The sequence below is a fragment of the Leptodactylus fuscus genome, chromosome 5 (genome assembly GCF_031893055.1).
Source record: "Leptodactylus fuscus isolate aLepFus1 chromosome 5, aLepFus1.hap2, whole genome shotgun sequence".
NCBI lineage: Eukaryota > Metazoa > Chordata > Amphibia > Anura > Leptodactylidae > Leptodactylus > Leptodactylus fuscus.
In genome coordinates this window covers 186,136,732-186,154,891 of record NC_134269.1, presented here as the reverse complement: position 1 = coordinate 186,154,891, position 18,160 = coordinate 186,136,732, and the positions used below count along the sequence as shown (strand labels likewise).

At 43.2% G+C, this 18,160-nt stretch overlaps 1 protein-coding gene across 1 annotated transcript in view; it reads right to left on the bottom strand.

Moving 5' to 3' along the window:
* Positions 1 to 18,160, bottom strand: part of BLTP3B (bridge-like lipid transfer protein family member 3B) — a 68,422-nt gene that overhangs the window by 34,554 nt on the left and 15,708 nt on the right. Inside the window, exons 2-6 of the mRNA XM_075274820.1 lie at positions 12,303 to 12,465; positions 10,648 to 10,686; positions 9,343 to 9,434; positions 7,522 to 7,711; positions 4,760 to 4,900 (exon numbers count right to left, since the gene is read on the bottom strand). Coding sequence (XP_075130921.1) covers positions 4,760 to 4,900; positions 7,522 to 7,711; positions 9,343 to 9,434; positions 10,648 to 10,686; positions 12,303 to 12,465 — 625 coding nt within the window. The remainder of the gene's footprint in view (positions 1 to 4,759; positions 4,901 to 7,521; positions 7,712 to 9,342; positions 9,435 to 10,647; positions 10,687 to 12,302; positions 12,466 to 18,160) is intronic.

Here is an 18,160-nt window from a genome sequence, read left to right as displayed (position 1 = left end):
GACGTCATCGCTCCAGTCCTGCACTGCAGTCTGAAGGAGGAGGACGCTCGGCTGTGGCCTGTGGCTCTTCACATGGGTAAGTCAGTGTATGACAGTATGATGTGTTTGTTGTACTGAGGACTGGAGTATATAATACAGTGGGGGGTACTGAGGAGTATATAATACAGTAAAGGGGTACTGAGGAGTATATAATAGAGTGAGGGGGTACTGAGGCGTATATAATACAGTGGGGGGGGGTACTGAGGTGCATATAATACAGTAGGGGGGGTACTGAGGTGCATATAATACAGTGGGGTGGGGTGGGGGGTACCGTACTGAGGAGTATATAATACAGTGGGGGGTACTGAGGAGCATATAATACAGTAAAGGGGTACTGAGGAGTATATAATAGAGTGAGGGGGTACTGAGGCGTATATAATACAGTGGGGGGGGGGTACTGAGGTGCATATAATACAGTAGGGGGGGTACTGAGGTGCATATAATACAGTGGGGTGGGGTGGGGGGTACCGTACTGAGGAGTATATAATACAGTGGGGGGTACTGAGGAGCATATAATACAGTAAAGGGGTACTGAGGAGTATATAATACAGTGGGGGGGGGAATACCCCCCAGACCCCCCCGGTAACTAGGGCCCCGCAAAAGTCAATTGCCCAGGGCCCCGCAAAGACTGGATCCGCCACTGTATAGGGCCACTATAGCCCTTCCTGAGAGACAGGATCTAATTGATTGGGATTGCATAGTAAGTGGGCAATGACCATCACAAAGGGGAATTGACCTAGATAGACAGGTGTGAATTCAATATCTATTCAGATTCTGATAATGACAGTATTCGTAAATGCATATATTGTGTGTTACTCTGATAGCGTGTGATCAGTCTTGCTCTGCTGAATCCTCATACACTCTTGTACTTTAATACTGCATGGAATAAAGACCATTTTTATCAAGTTTGGATAGACATTCTTTTTCCTTACAGTACACAGCAACTTAGTCAATTTAGATGGCATCAAGAGGTTGCATACATCCAGAAGATGCATTTTGCTATGTATGTGGCCATTTTATAAAGACAAGAGCGAAAAAGTACTCTGTGGAAGCATCTGCTAAGATGTGTGAGACCTACAAAGGATACTTCAGCATGCCTGTTGGTGACCAAGACAAACCATGGGCTCCTCATTTCACATGTGAGCACTGCAAGAAAACTCTTGACGGTAAGTGGATAAATGCTACTCTCTTAAATAGCAGATTAACTGTGTTATTATTGTAAATATCACTAGTCATTAGTGTGAAATAGGCCTAAATCAAATTCTCAATCCAAATTTTATTTTGTTTGCTTATAGGTTGGTACAGGGGAGAGAAGAGAGCCATGCATTTTGCTATCCCAAAAATTTGGCGTGAACCAACTGATCACTCAACAAATTGCTACTTCTGCATGGTGGACCCTTCCAAACGTCGCACTGGCAAAAATGCACCGCCTGTAACGTATCCTGACATTCCTTCATCTACTGCCCCAATACCACACTGCCCTGAACTTCCTGTACCAACACCTCTAGACAGAGCTACACCACCTTCAAAAGAAAGCAGCAGGTCAGACACCGAGGAAGACGTTGAAGATCACGATTTCTCTTCATATTCAGATATTTTGCAATCATATTAAAATAATTTTTAATGTTGTTCATATATTGTATTTTTAATTTTTTTTAAATATTGCAGTTCACATGCCATCCACTAGGGCACCCAAAGTATAACAATATCACGACTACAATTCAGTTTTTGGCTATCCTGTTGGAAATGATTATATAGGAGAGTACACACATTTTTTTTTTTAGCCATTTGACAAGCCATAGTATTGCATACCTCCCAACCGTCCCGATCTCCACGGGACATTCACGATTTCGGTGTCGTCCCGCGGTCGGCAGGAGGTATCCTACGGATGCCGATGAGCTGAATACATAGGCAAAGAGGACCTTTCATGGTCCAGGGCACAGGCAGTTCTATATACTGCTGGAAAGCTGACAGTGCGCTGAATTCAGTGCATTGTCGGCTTTTCCGATCTGTGCCCCGGGTAAAGAACTTTCGGTCCCGGTACCGTAGCTCTTTACAGTCAGACGGGCGTTCCTGACAGTCAGACAGTCAGTCAGGAACGTCCTTCTCCACAGCAGCGGCTATCACGCTGAACAGTGTGAGCGAGGAGGAATGCCCCCTCCCTCTGCTCACAGTGCTCATCCATAGACCAGCATTATCAGGAGGGGAGGGCCCCTGAATTCAGTGCACGGTCGGCTTTCCAGCAGTAAATAGAACTGCCTGTGCCCCGGACCATGAAAGGTCCTCTTTAAAGCAGGAGCTGTCACAGCTCAGCTCCTGCTTTAACGCTGCACTCCGGCATTTGTAGCCGTGATGTGACGACGTCACATCGCGCCTACAACTATGTGTATGAGGGAGAGAGCGGCGGGGGAGTGAAGGAAGGTGAGTGTAAGTGTTTGTTTGTGTTAAACATTAAGGTGGAACATAATGTAGGGGGCCATGAAACTGAGGGCAGATGAAGGGGGGGGGAGAACGGCATGATATTGGGGCAGATGAAGGGGGGGAGAACGGCATGACACTGGAACAGATGAAGGGGGGGGGGGAACGGCATGACACTGGGGCAAATGAAGGTGGGGGGAGAACGGCATGACAATGGGGCAGATGAAGGGGGGATAACAGCATGACACTGGAGCAAATTAAGGGGGGGGGGGAACGGCACTACACTGGGGCAAATGAAGGGGGGAACAGCATGACACTGGGGCAGAGGAAGGGGGAGAAGAACGGCATGACACTGGGGCAGAGACGGGGACATGAAACTGTGGGCAGATGAAGGGGGGAGAACGGCATGAAACTGGGCAGAGACGGGGGGGGGGGGACATGAAACTAGGGGTAGACGAAGGGTCTATATTAAACTGGGGGAGAGATGGAGGGGGGACATATAATTTATAGGTGACTTTAGGAGGATTATACTGTGTGGGAGCACATGAAAAATGAATGAGAATGGGCGAGTCAACATAAAAGTGGGTGGAGCCAAATTTGTCCCTCTTTCTACCCTTCAAAAGTTGAGAGGTATGGTATTGTGCCTCTTAACCCCTTGTGTCCCTTATATTTCCAAGTTATGCTGTCCTCTCCATGGACTTCAATGGTGAATGTGAATGATGCGTGCATTATAGTCAATTGAGAGCCCGATACTAGTACTCGAATATATGGAAGGCAAGAAGCAAGAGTCCAGACCCTTCATTATCCAGAAGATAGAAATATGAGGACAATACTGTGAAGAACCACTATGTATGGGAACCAATAATGGTCTTCTGACCCCTTTACTTTCCCCAACAGATTCTACATCAAATGGTTTCAAAACTTATTTTATTTTTCTTAATCCTGAGAATCGGTGACCTGCATTGTATACAGCAGCGCTAGTGTGGTCACCCAAACACTTGCAGAGTGTATTCATGTGGGAGGTCCCCTTTAAACTACATATACACATGTATATCCCAACAAAGCTAAAAAGGTGAGAGGTTATGTTTGGTTTCCTAAAGAATGTTACAAAAGTGAAGATGCCCTGTGTCCACCCCAACCCTCTCTCTACATCTTTTAACCCATTCCAGCCACAGCAATTTTTCGGGTTTTCAATTTTAATTTTTGACTTCGCCGCTTTCCAAACACCATAACCTTTTTCCCTTTCTCAGAGCTGTATGAGGGCTTCATTTTTGTGGGACAAATTGTACTATGTAACGGTACCATTTAATATTCCGTACAATGTACTTGAAAGCTGGAAAAAAAAAAAAATTCAGAATGGGATGGAACTGGAGAAAAATTTTATGGGAGGTAAAAAGAGTGAAAAAAATGGCAGTTTGGTTATTTTTATTTTTTTTCTTCTGCCATAGTATGGGAAAAACATATTAATAAGTTTGTAGACCAGGCGTGTACAGACACATACATGTGGTTTTTACGTTTATATGTGTTCTGATAAAAGGCTTTCAATAGGCTCCTAGCGGTCATGGCATAGGATCACTGGCCCTGGGTCTCATTCTGGGGTCTGGTGATCCACCCCAAAATGGCACTGCTGGGAAAATGGTTCTATCATTCAGCTTTGACTGAATCACCTGGGAAGAAAATGGCCACGATCACTGCAAGTACTGGTGCGGAGTCTCCACTGTATAATACAGAGGAGACTCGGCTATGGTGGCCGCTCAGCTCCTGAGTGCCCATCATATTCAAATACTCAACACCTGTTGCACTACTACAGTGGATGTCAGGAAAAGGTTAATAGGTGCTATTTTTTTCTCTCACCCTTTTAGTTTCTATGCCTGATATGCTAATTTTACTCTTTACTGTCAGGTGAGCGGTCCTTAGCTGGACCAGATACTTGAGAGCCTAATTGTAATAAAACTAACCGCACTGATTGCATGGGAATGGCGGGGGCTAGAGAAAAAAAATCCAAATGTGCCAGAATTAGTGGAGCGCCACCTACTGAAGGATATAAAGAGTTGGTACAGATGGTAAAAGGTCCCCTCTAAGGAGGCACAATGAAAAAAAATGACTTCTTTGATGAGGATATTCAACAGCTTTTTGGTTTTCTATCTGGCACGTTGCAAATTACCGACTGATTTTTATCCTGTTAGTAATTATACTGTAGAAAAGAAGAAACTGTTTCGAAGTGAACAGGATGACAGATGGCAGGCGCGAGAGCGATGGAGATTTCATGGCGGGTAGAAAGAGAAGAAATATTCAGACTCACTCTTCTCTTCAGCGTGACTCTAATTTTGGACTGGTTGGTGATGAGACGGACGGGTGCGCTCATTATTTCATGCTCGGAACTCTGAATGGCATCTGCTTCTATCCGGATCATCTGCCAGTTTATCTCTTTAAATGTCAGTACCTTAACAGAAAAGAGGAAGAACATGAAATCCTTCGTAATTGTATCCGTCTTATGGAAAACATAGCATAACGTTATGCATAAAATAAACAAAAAAATTTGTCTTCTTGTATCGCGATTAAAACACAAGCAGAAATATATAAATAATTCTTCCATATGTGTTGATCAGTCAATTACCTCTTAATCACAAACCACAATCCAGACCTGTCCCCTGTGCAAGGCAACTGGCTGCAGCAGGAGCCTCCCCCCACCCCCTTACACACACACACACACACACACTGATCTGTATGCAATAGGTGACCAGCTAAACTAAAACCAACCCCCTTAATAATCCCAGTTCTCCATCCCGTTCTAACTCTAGCCTCCTGTCCTTTAACCCTTTCACTGCCAAGCACGTAGCTCTACGTCCTCCCAAGGTGGCACCTCAGTAGCGGAGGACGTAGCTACTACGTCCTCCCTACTAATGCCGATATCTCTGAACTGCATCAACATATCTTGATGCTTTAAAATGCATTTTAAAGAAGAGAATCTCATCTTTAAACTGATACCAAGAACTTGATGATAGAACTTACAGTTTTGGAGCGATTCACTGTTTAAAACGCTATTTGGCACTGAGATCCAACTGCAGATCTCAATTCCCGAATTATTGTGCAATTTTTGCTTGCAATCTCTGTTTGCCACAACGTTGCATGAAGGTGGTTGTATATATGAACTATTAAATTCTGTATTTATTTTTTGGGGGAGTCTGAGCTCTTGTTGTAGTTGTTTATTATATATATATATATATATATATATATATATATATATATATATATATATATATATATATATATATATACATACACACACACACACATAGTCTAAACCTTAAGCTATTATTTTAAATGTATTTTGTATATGAATGCGACATTGAACATGAGTTTTAGGTGCAAATATGTGTTTTAGCGCATTTTTTCAAAAAATTATTTGTGTTTGTCACAAAGTTGATGAAGGTGGATGTGGCTATTGATGACCCATTAAGACATATGTCATCTTCAGGTTGTCTACTTTCAAAAAATATATAGGGTTTAGGGGTTCAATTACTTTTCATGGCGTGTAATCCCTACATTTTATAGGATGATACTTTTTTAACATTTCCAGCTTCAAAGCAGATTTTTGTTCCTCCCAGTTATGGTGATTTCCTGAAGACAGGAGCATGTGGGTGTAGGCCATAGTGATATGAATTAAGTCTGCACATGTTGAACTCTTATTTTTAGGAGGTATGGTGCAATTTTTGGTTTGGTTTCAGCTTTTAGCAACTAATATACATTTATTTGCATTTTTTCATAAAACATTCACTTTAAATCAAAATTGCATGAAGGTGCCTGTTCGTATACAGTACCAAGAGGCATTGAGAAAATGATGCAGGTGTCTACTTTAAGAAAATATATAGGTATATATAGGTATGGGGGGGTTGGATGCTTTTTTAATGTTGCAATTTAGGTTTGATTTGTCCATCTCAAAACTGTGAAAATTGCTCTGGCTACTGGAGGTGCAAAATTTCCAGAAACCCTGGAAACCCTGGAGTGCTGTCTGTTCCCGGCCACACAGTACGCGGGTACGGGCTGCTGTGGGCTTGAGGCCTGGTCGTGCTGCTGTATGTAATGCCAGCATTAGGCGATATGTGGCTGGCCAGCATGTGAGCAGCGTTGGGACATGCAGGCAGGCAGCCGCCATATTCAGGCAAGTGTCCTCGCGCGCTGGCCATGCCCACATTTCGGCGCTAACCTATGGGGCCACTGTGCTGTCTCCCTATCCCGCTCCCGCCCCGCCATGCACCAATCGGAGCTGCGTGTCACTACCTGCGCTGACCTCAGGGCCGACAGTGGAGCCGGACCCAACTTTTGAGGGTCGCGGTGGCGATTTGGGGCAAGTGGGACACGTTTAAAGTAGCCTATGTATCCTTCGTGGCCAATATGTAGATGTGTGTGAAATTTCAAAGCAATCCATTCAGCCGTTTGGGTGTGATTGAGGAACAAACATCCAAACACACAATTTATAATATTAGTAGGATTTACTGCTCCTTTAAATTACAAATGCCCCTTTAACTGTTTTTATGGAGCCTTACAACGGTGCTGCTGTATACGCCATTCAACTCTATGTAATCTTTCTGTCTGCTGTTTTTACTATACAAAAAGCAACAGTAGAAAATCGAAAATTTGTATGTATTAACATCCCCCCCCCAAAGGGTCAGATATGGTTATATTCTGTTGTTTTGGGGAAAGTATTTAAAGGGGCTGTTCCCTCAGAATGGGCAGCCCATCAAGCGGCCCCTGCTGGTGATGCATAGAATTACATGCTACCCATTCAAATGAATGGACAACCATGTAATACAGCAACAGGTCAGTCCCATTCAAGTAAATGGGGCTGAGCAGCAATAACAAACGCAGCTACACAAATATTCAGGTCCTGGAACATACTTTTAATTCAGCATAAAATAATCCAGAAAATTTAATAAACTGACATTTTTCACAGGAAGTGAATGAAATTCAGTGAATTATCAGAGATAATCCAGACAAGGCAAGATACAATAAGATTCAAACCCAGGTCCCCAGGGCTTATAAACCAGCGACATGACAGTTTACCTCTCCACGCTGGGGATCTTGTATCCGAGTGAACCGCAGGTCGCTGAGCTGCCAGTTTGCGTTCACACTGTATATTCTTAGCTGGGATAATTCAAAGGACGCATTGAAGGCCTTCGCCCGAATACGGATAATGATGGAGTTCACTGATAGGGAGATTCCTTCTACTACTTTTTCAGCAAATCCATATTCACTAAAAAAAAAATTAAGAAAAATTAAGTTATTTGGTAAAACCAATATTTACATGCGGAGCCAACAGAAATCTCACAGGAGCTCAGAGCCCCTAAACAGATGCCTGCAGGTAGCATCTGTATGTCTTCGAGAAGACTCTAGATCAGGGGTCCTCAAACTTTTTAAACAGTGGGCCGGAGGCAGAGCAGGTGGCACAGACATCGGGAGCGGTGCCCTCCAATAGGTACAGTGAAGTGCGCTCCATGGCCTGGCCCGAGCTCCCCAGGAGCTTCATTATAAATGCACGCCTGCCGGCGTTGTCGGCGGGGCCAGACAGAAGTGCTTGGCGGGCCGCATGTGGCCCGCGGGCCGCAGTTTGAGGACCCCTGCTCTAGATAGTCTGATATCCTTAGACATATTTCTCCTTAAACATACTCAATACTTTTCATAGCTGAGTTTGCTACAATTGCAACCAGACTAAACAATCTTCTGTAAGAAGAACACATCTACAGCCCAAATCTCTGCTGTCCTGATAGTTTGCTACAATGTATCAGGACAACAAAGCAGTATAAGGCTCATCAAATATTGCAGTTTTTGCATATTGCTACATAACTGAGGTAGAAAAAGTGACAAAACTGCAACATGTGAATGAGGCACACCTGAGTTACAGAATAAGTAACAGTCCCCAAGAACTTGAACCCTGCTCCTATACCATGTTATATTTTCTCGTGCCGCAGTCTGCACTTCTGTTTGACACTGAACCGGACGCTAAAGTATGCGTATCCGTCACAATAAATATACGCCGTCCCATTTGTTTTACCAAGTTAAACAAAAGGGGTGACACGATCCTGCCAAATATTTGCAGGAAGATTGTCAAACACTCATGGATCAGTAAGAACCAAAGCAGCGCTGCATTACACAGGGTAAATGCCTTGAAATTGTGGCGTGACTGAAATTCCTATACAATGTGCTGCTCCCCCAGCTGTTTAATGGATAATGGTCGTCCAGGTCTAGTCAAATGCCCTATGCTAATTGGGAATACAAGACTCCGATTTTTAGGGTTAAAAAGAGAGCTATCAGATCCTTAAAGGGATATTCTCATTTGGGACATTTATCACATATCCAAAGGATGTTATAAAGGCTTTATAGAACATGGCTCCACCTCCGGGAAGCGATGACTTAACACAGATTGAGTGGAATAGTTCAGCATTCTGGTTGCTGTCCTGCTATTTCAGATGGCATCATTAAGACGCAGATAGTGTTGAATACAATGGTGGAGCACATGCGCCACTATTCAGGATTCAACTGATAATGTCTGCTGCAGAGAGGGTGTGCTGAGTGCTAAGCCGTAGACAATACTGTGACCTAGAAGCGATACAGTTAAAAACTGGACATTCCCTTTAAATGGTTGTATAGAGTTGCATGATCTAGAGTTCCCTAATACTGGTATAAAAGGAGACATGGAAAGAGACGTCACAATGGACACTAGTCCTTCTGTTCTCCCCAATGACAACGTACATGTACCTTTTTAACTAGGGAACGGCCATAGAAACAGTATAGTATATTTAGTATACTTACATATACTAGTGTATTTATACTTAGGTAGAATACAGATGTGCTGATTGTTCTGCGCTGTGATTTGCAATATCTCACCTCTGTCCAGAAGCAGTCACCAGCGGCGAGGGTCCGTTACATGCGCGTGGCTCCTCACATGTGCTCATTTCCATTATTACTTTATCCAGAGACTAAAGACAGAATATAAATTAATCTTAGTGCTTAATATGCATCGGTAACGACATCGTGATCTATGATCATAAACTATAATGAACATGTAATTCAATAACTTTCCCACTTGTGCAGGAAAAACACAAACACACACAAATATTATTAGGTGTGAAGAGGATACCGTTCGGAAATTCCACCTATTGCCTAGACCAGAAAGCAGATACAAAGAACATCTCTCTCTGGAGAAATTAGTAGTTCATTGACTTGAACTCATTGATTTTTCAAAGTGCACTGTGTAATACCCCATATGCCCTGCGGAGGTGCTACAGAAAAATCAAACACTCGCTGCCAGGTTTATCTACAGATTACAGTTGATCAATGGAAGTCCCTGAGGCAGCTACAACCCAGTAACTACAAAGGATACTGTGTAAGGATTCATAGGATTCCTGCAAAAGTGCTGCAGGGAAACTGAACCCTTGCTGCTAAGTTTACCAGCAGATCAATGGATGTCTCTTCAGTGGGAAACCCTATCATCTGCTTATTTTCAGTAAATCTTTTAACCCTTTCTCGGCCTCTGCTGTACTTTTATGGCAGAAGTTGGGTGTTTAAATATTTAGAATTTTAAAAACTAAAAAAAAAAAAAAAAAAAAGTATAAAAGACTGGGACCCCACGTACAGTGAAGATTGTGATTTGAACGTGTCAAAAACCACAAAGTGAATGGGATTCTGTGGACTTTCTCTAAAACGCGCAGTGGGAAAAATTGCAATGCGTTTCTACTGCGGTTTTTCCAGCAGCGCTTTTTGGCTGCAGTATTGTACGACCCTTAGAATACAGATGAGATTTCATTTTGGCTGCACGGTGAGCGCCAGAAAAACAAAGCTCAGAGTAGAGCTGCACAAACGCAGGTTATCTTTAGTTCCACGCCATCCTGCTTCCCAGTACATTGTACATTATATTAGATGGTACATTAAGCCCTCATACAGCTCTGTGACCATAAAAATAAAAAAAAAAATTAAGAGATTTGGAAGATGGGGAATCAAAAATGAAAATGAAAAATCAGAAAAATGCCAAGATGTGAAGAGGTTAAAGCAGGGTTGCCTGAAGTGGGTAATTTCTGTAAGGATACAGTCACCACGAGATAAGCAATGGCTCCTGGCAGAACATCTGTCCTCTGACATTATGACTTTTTTCAGTATTTCATGCTATTCTGATATTAGAAATGGGAAACTAACCAGAGAAATGGGGTGAGTCTTCAGCTTAGTCCATGGTATCTGTAAAACAGAAAAAAAGCATATGTCATATAATGTAATAATATATAAAGAAAGTGCAGATGGGGTAGGGGGGCAATTGGGCTTTTATTGGAAATTATGTTAGAGTTGATGATTCTACCTTGTTTTTGTACATTTATGTGACTACTCTGTGTGATACAAAGGTGTAAGGCCGAATGCAAATGACGGACATGATGATTATAGGTCAGGTTATATCCTGCTCCAGGTCATCAGAACAGAATGGATCAGAAGCCCCCACAGAAGTGAAGGCATCACAGAACGGCACTCGGATGACACCTGGATGTCACTACAAGAGTCATCCAGCGCACTCCACTGCAAAACCACCTCCTCCATTGGATGGTACACTTGGTCGTGTGCGTGGGGCCTTAGGTTACATTACCCCCCAAAAAATGTGACCATAAGACATTGGCACAACACAAAGACGTATATCAACTTTTGGAAAGATCTATATATTAGGGAGAGGGGCAAGAAGAGTAAAAACACAGGTATCAAAACACAAGCCCTGCGGCCTTGTGTTTTCTGGCACGACACTAACTGCTGACATGAACTAAGGACAGCATTCTTGTTGTTATAGGTAGCGGCTAATAATTTACTCATCTGTTCACACTACTGTCCAGGCCAGCCCACGCTGCCACCTCTAGGCGGCGCTGCACATTGCATCGAATGCCAGGATGGTACGTCCTGCTGTTCTTCAGCGTCTGGTACATTGCGCCCTGGAGGTGGCAGCAGCAGCTGGCATGGACAGAAGTGTGGATAGGTGAGTAAATTATCAGCTGCTACCAGCCTAAGCTATACTGTATATACTTTGTATAGGGAAAAAAAGCAGACTATATACTGAGGGGATATGCCGTGTCATATACAGTGTGGTGGCAAAAAAGATGTCATATACTGTGTGGGGGCCATACTATGTGTTGTTCTGTCTTCAGCTGGAAAGTCCCCAGTACTGTATAGCACGGGAATGCTGTGGACCTTTCAGCTAAATACAGAACAAACAGCTATAGGGGGTCACAGTGGTCACCCTTTTGACTGGGCCCCTAAACCAGTGGGGGCCCATAGGCCCCTCAAACTACTGTTGCAAGGTGTAATGAATTTCATTCCTACCTCTCCTTCCTGCAAAGTGCTGATGTGACGCCCGGCTGTGCACCTCTAATGTCCTTCCATTCATGCTGTCCTCCACTATATGGTACTGCTTATAGTACCATAGTGCAGGTGACAGGGTAACCGGGAGGGTGATAGAAGAGGTGCACAGACGGGCGCCGTACAGTGCTTTGCATGAAAAAGAGGCAAGTGTTCAATTCACCAGAATTGTGTAGCCTGCATATAATTTGGGGTAAGGTGGGGAGAACCATTACCTGTGGGGGTCACCAATATCTATGTGGGGCGACAAATAGGACAGTATTATCTATGTGTCTTAATAATATGTTAACATAAAGTGCAAAATTCTTCATACTGCTGGTCGAGAGCTTTCCACTCCTCAAAAATCCAGCTAAACACCATCTAACCAGAAGACCACTTTGTAGATATCAGGACAACACACTCAAATGAAATCCAAAAATCAACAAAATTGATGGAAATGACACAAATGACTCTGGACTCACTCGAATAGCAGCTTTGTTGCAGAAGACTTTGTTGATGGCGAGCCAGGTAGGTAAATCCAACATATTCTGTAGCACATCTTCATCAAGTTCCAGGTTGGTCAACTGACCTTCTCCTTTAAGGGTGCTGAGGTTGATTTTGTCAGGAGACAGATTCTTTGTGAACCTTGAGAAAGGATAAAACAAATTTACTAATATTTTACACACATGACCAGAGGCTTGGAAATATGGCATTCATATAACTAATGGAGTCACTTAAGGGATAGCATACCTGACCCCTAAGGAGGACTTCCATTGTACAACTACAACATGATTTGTCGGGGATCCATTACCGATTTTTATTTGGACATAGGAGTTTCGAGCAATCTCTCTGCAAGTAACACTAACCTACAGCACTTAAGCAAACATGAGTAATGGGTACCCTGACTGGGCCCATGGACATAAAGGGCTGTCTATGTAGGAAGGGGGGTGCTGGGTCCTCATGAGAGAGTGAGCGATACCCTTTGGGCCACTCTGTACAAAGGGCCCATGCAATACCTTGTAGATTTCCGTGAACCCAAAATGTGAAAAGCACAAAACATGACCAGCTCTTCCATTCCTCATCATTCCATTGACTCTACAGTAGAACAAACATATTGCAAAGTCTTGTCCCCATGGCGAAGTGTACTCATGAGTCCTTGCCTTGCCCAAGCCAAAAAAACAAAAAGAATCGGTCAGGATTTTTGCAGGTTTACAAGATGGTTTGTTTTAAGAACGTGTTTACATCTATTTCTATGATTTGTGACCCTTTAAAGAATAAAACTGATGTCAAAACTAAAATTAAAGGGGTTTTCCCAGCATAAACTGAAAAAAACCCCAAAAACTCTGGTGGCTGAGGGTGACATATAATGCAAAGAATAAAAATAAAATAAAGCAAAGTCACTTAACCCAGCACTCTGTCTAACACTGCATCCCCCATATCAGCAGTGATGTCATCGGACTTGTACATGTGACTGGCCAGTGGTCAGCTATGGAAATCAAAGAAGTTTCACCCCTTCTGGACTGGCCAGAGTGGACCGCCAGGGAAGGAGAGTACAGCTTCTTTAATCCTTTCACACATCCCATGGCCACTAGTGGGTTTTCACTTTAACCCAGAAAACCCCTTTAAATCTCGAATGAATGATGTACTTGTACTTCATACTATATAAGCCAATGAGCTGGAAGGGTATGCATTCAGACTGGAAATGGCCAACAGACCGGTTGTCACTCCACTTAGCTCGTCTGCAAAGAAACTGCAGTCCCTTTGGCATAAACTTAGCCTAAATGATCCCTTTAATGTAGTCGTAATTGATGTCATTCCGTAATAAAGTCAGAATGAAGACATGGGAGAAGTAATTTCCAAAAATACAAGCAAATGCTTCTATAATTATCTGGAAGAACTGGTTCATGGTGAAGAGGACTTGCATCTATTCATTAGGATACGCCGAAATGAAATCTGAAAATAGAAAACGTCCTCTGCCTCATTGGTTTACCCAAGGACAGAAAGAATAAGGACGATTATAATTATTATAATAAGACGTTCGCTCCCTCATGGCATCGTGCCCCATACACTGCCAATCTGTACGACAATGCAGAACATAAAAAGCGGGGGTTATAATAATTTGCATGCAATTTGGGTTTCATATTTCGGAAATCAGGTGCATCCAACCCACTCCTTGTCCGAGGAACATTTAAAACCCATCTTGAATACTTAACTTGTAACTAAACTCTCCCCATCATAGCGCAGGTCAAGGGGACTCATTTTTGTAAAATACTTTTTTAGGAAGAACTGCCTGTGTCTTCACTTATTTGCCTCCTTCTGCCAGTGATCCGTAATAATAGAAGACTATGGAGGTGGCAGCTCCTCAAAGCAGAGACATGGCAGAGAGATATGGCAAAGAGACCGTTCTCTTTCACAACACAGCTGGGTTATCAAGAATTACTTTTCAGACTTCTCCGGAAATTGCTCTAATTATTCTCCAGAAATTACTCATTTCAAGAGGAACTTTCATGTCCTGACATCAGTGGTATTATATACTGATATATATACTGACAGTAACAGTATACGCTCCAGTACCAGATATGATTGCCGTTTGATTCAGCACCGATATCTCCCCACTGTCAGAAAGGTCGTCCGTATAGTTCAGTGACATCGCTGAGCTGAGCTTGACAGAACAAATCTATAGACGTAAGTACCACCTCTTAAATGCTATTGGTGTCTTATACTTCTGACTCTTTCCCTCCCTCACCCCTCCATAGACTTCACTGTAAACTTACACTGCTTGTGCACAGAGTACATTCTGCCCTCATATAAGAAGTAAAGATCCTACAGAATCCTTGGCATAAGTCATCAATATCACATCGGTTGGGGTTTGATTCCTGGGACAACCACTGATCAGCTGTTTGAGGAGGATGCAGCGTTTGAGTGAGCACTGTGGCCTCTTCTCTAAATACCAAGCACAGCGCTATACAGTGGTTGTGCTTGGTATTGCAGTTCACCCCACTTACTTGAATGGGACTGCTCTGCACACAGGCGAATGAACATGATACCACCCAAGCGACATTCACCATTCATGCAGTTGATCTGCGGAGGTCTCAGTTATCAGTCCTCATCGAGCCGATATTGATGACCTACCCTAAGGACTGCAGTTGCAGTAGCTGGATCTCCTTCACCTCTGACAAAATGAACTTAGATTCACATAGGGATAAAGGCCAGGGTCAGACTGAGGTTCCTTGGGCCCACCAGATAAAATTATTTTGAGGGCGCGACCTTCAGCTATCCTCTATTGTGCCAGTCCAACACAGTACAAGGTGATCCAAGTTCTAGAGGTCTGAATATTGCAGAATCCATATAATGGGTGCAATGTGTTCACTATATGGCTGTCTGAATGCAGTGTCCATCTCTCTCATTCATCTCTTCTATCTGCGGGCACACAACACTCCGCTCACTGCCAAATAAAATTTGCTGGGTCATTGCAACCTGTCACTTCACCGTCTACAGGTCAAAAATTTATAGGCAGCTAAAAGTGACATTTACAGCTTTACCAGGGAGAAAATAAGGAAGAAACTTGTTATTCATACTTTCCTCCTCAGCTAAAAATAAAATGGCAAGAAGGTCATCTGGTCCGTCAACTGTTTTCAGTCTGCAGGCCATTTTGAGTTAAGCTGATCTTGGACAACAACTACATGAACAATGGGTCAGTTGCCCATAGAAACCAATCACTGCACAAGGGTTAACTAGCTATACTGCATGTGGTTCGAGGAACTGGGGATCCTTAAAGGGACTTTGTGGTACTTATTGGTGACCATTTCGTAGGACCCCAATTGATCAGCTGAAGGGGCTACAGAGTGCTGCAAAATCTTCAATGAATACCAAGCACAGCACCACACATGATGTAGAGGTTGTGCTTGGTATTGCAGCTCAGCTCCATTCACTTGAGCAGCTGATCGGGAGGGTCAAGGTCACAGATCCCCACCAATAGCTGAAGAATAATTAAGTTTACCAGTGTATTTCCTGTACTGGTTATAAACTCCAGTCTCCCGAAGCCCCATTTATTACATTTGTGGACTCCACTGCCTACTCCGCTGACATTCTGACTCTAGGTCACATGACTGACTCCACTCTACTCAATGGACCAGCAGACGGAGTAGAGGGGAGTCAGTGAGTTGAGACAGGAACAAGATGTCTGACCTCAAATGGGACTTAGGAGGACTGGGTTGTTTATTAGTAATAAAGCTTATCCAGTTCAGGAAATGGCTCCCGAATGACCCCTTTAGTTGTCTAAGTCTCTATGAATCCCTTCTAAGGGGCTGCAAAAAGCAGTTTACTTTTAATTTGGTATTTAGTCCCAGCATATTCCAAGCTGTAAGAGATCTGCAATTCTCGCACACTCTCCACCCCAACAACATTTACTCACCTTCCAACCTCCAACTGGCCATCATATCGACCGCCGGGACCTGTCACTACCTTCATCGACTACTTCACCATCTGGCTAATACACTTCCTATCCACAGACACCCCCACCATCATCATGGGTGATTTCAACATCCCTATTAACAAAAACCACCCCTCCGCTTCCAGTCTCCTGTCCCTCAATGCCTCCTTTGGCCTCTCTCAATGGTCCTCCTCTGCCATTCACATAAATGGGCACATGTTGGACCTTGGACAACTTATAGAATCTCATGGTTTTCAATGCCATTGCTGTGCTGATGACACTCATATCTCTCTGGACCAGACATTACCTCTGTGTTGTCTAGGGTTACAAAGTGTCTAGCGGCCATAGCCTCCTTTCTCTCCTCCCTCTTTCTAAAATCTCAACATGGAGAAAACAGAGTAATCATCTTCGCCCCAACTCGTACGGTCCCTCTACCTGCCCCATCTATTAAAGTTAATGGAACGACACTTACCACTGTCCCATGGATCCATTGCCTTGGGATAACCTTGAACTCTGACCTATCCTTCACATCGCACATCCAAACCCTCGACACCTCCTGCCACCTCCAACTGAAGAACATCCATCAAATCTGCTTATTCCTAAACCCCTGAAAATACAAAGATACTAGTCCATGTCTCCATAATCTCCCATTTAGACTACTGTAATACCCTTCTCCATTGCTTCCCAGCGAATACTCTCAACCCCCCCCCAACTGTGCTGCTCACTTAATCCACCTCACCCCCCGATCTTCATCGGCTGCTCCCCTCTGCCAGTCCCTCCACTGGCTACCCGTTGCTCAGCAAATAAGAGTTCAAATTACTAACACTGACATACAAAGCCATCCACAACCTGGCCCCTCCATATATCTCTGAACTAATCTCCCACTACCGGCCCACACGTAACCTCAGATCCTCCAATGACCTCCTACTCCGCTCTGCTCTCATCCGCTCCTCACACAACCGTCTTCAAGATTTCTCTCGTGCATCCCCCATACTCTGGAACTCCTTACCACGACACATAAGACTGACCCCCACAATCACAGGCTTCAAGAAGGCCCTGAAGACTCACCTATTCAGGAAGGCTACAACCTCCAATAACACCATCACCACACCACCATCTGTACAGTCTCCCCCTCTCCTTCTGTCTCTACCCCCTTCCCTCAAAGATTGTAAGCCCCAGCAGGGAGGGCCCTCTACCCCACTGTGCCAGTTGGTCACTCTTCGTATTAGATTTGTTCTGTATATTCTGTGTACCGCATGTAAACCCTCAAATGTAAAGCACCATGGAATCAATATAATAATGTACACCAGCCTTGGAATTACTATAATAATGTACACACCATAGAATTCATATAGTAATGTGCAGCACCATGGAATAAATATAATAATGTACAGCACCTTGGAATTACTATAATAATGTACAGCAGCCTTGGAATTACTATAATAATGTACCCACCATGGAATTAATAAAGTAATGTGCAGCACCATGGAATTAATATAATAATACGCAGCACCATGGAATTAATACAATAATGTACAGCAGCCTTGGAATTACTATAATAATGTACACACCATGGAAGTAATATAATAATGTACAGCACCATGGAATTAATATAATAATGTACAGCACCATAGGATTAATATAATAATACGCAGCACCATGGAATTAATATAATAATACGCAGCACCATGGAATTAATATAATAATACGCAGCACCATGGAATTAATATAATAATACGCAGCACCATGGAATTAATATAATAATACGCAGCACCATGGAATTAATATAATAATACGCAGCACCATGGAATTAATATAATAATGCGCAGCACCATGGAATTAATATAATAATGCGCAGCACCATGGAATTAATATAATAATGCACAGCACCATGGAATTAATATAATA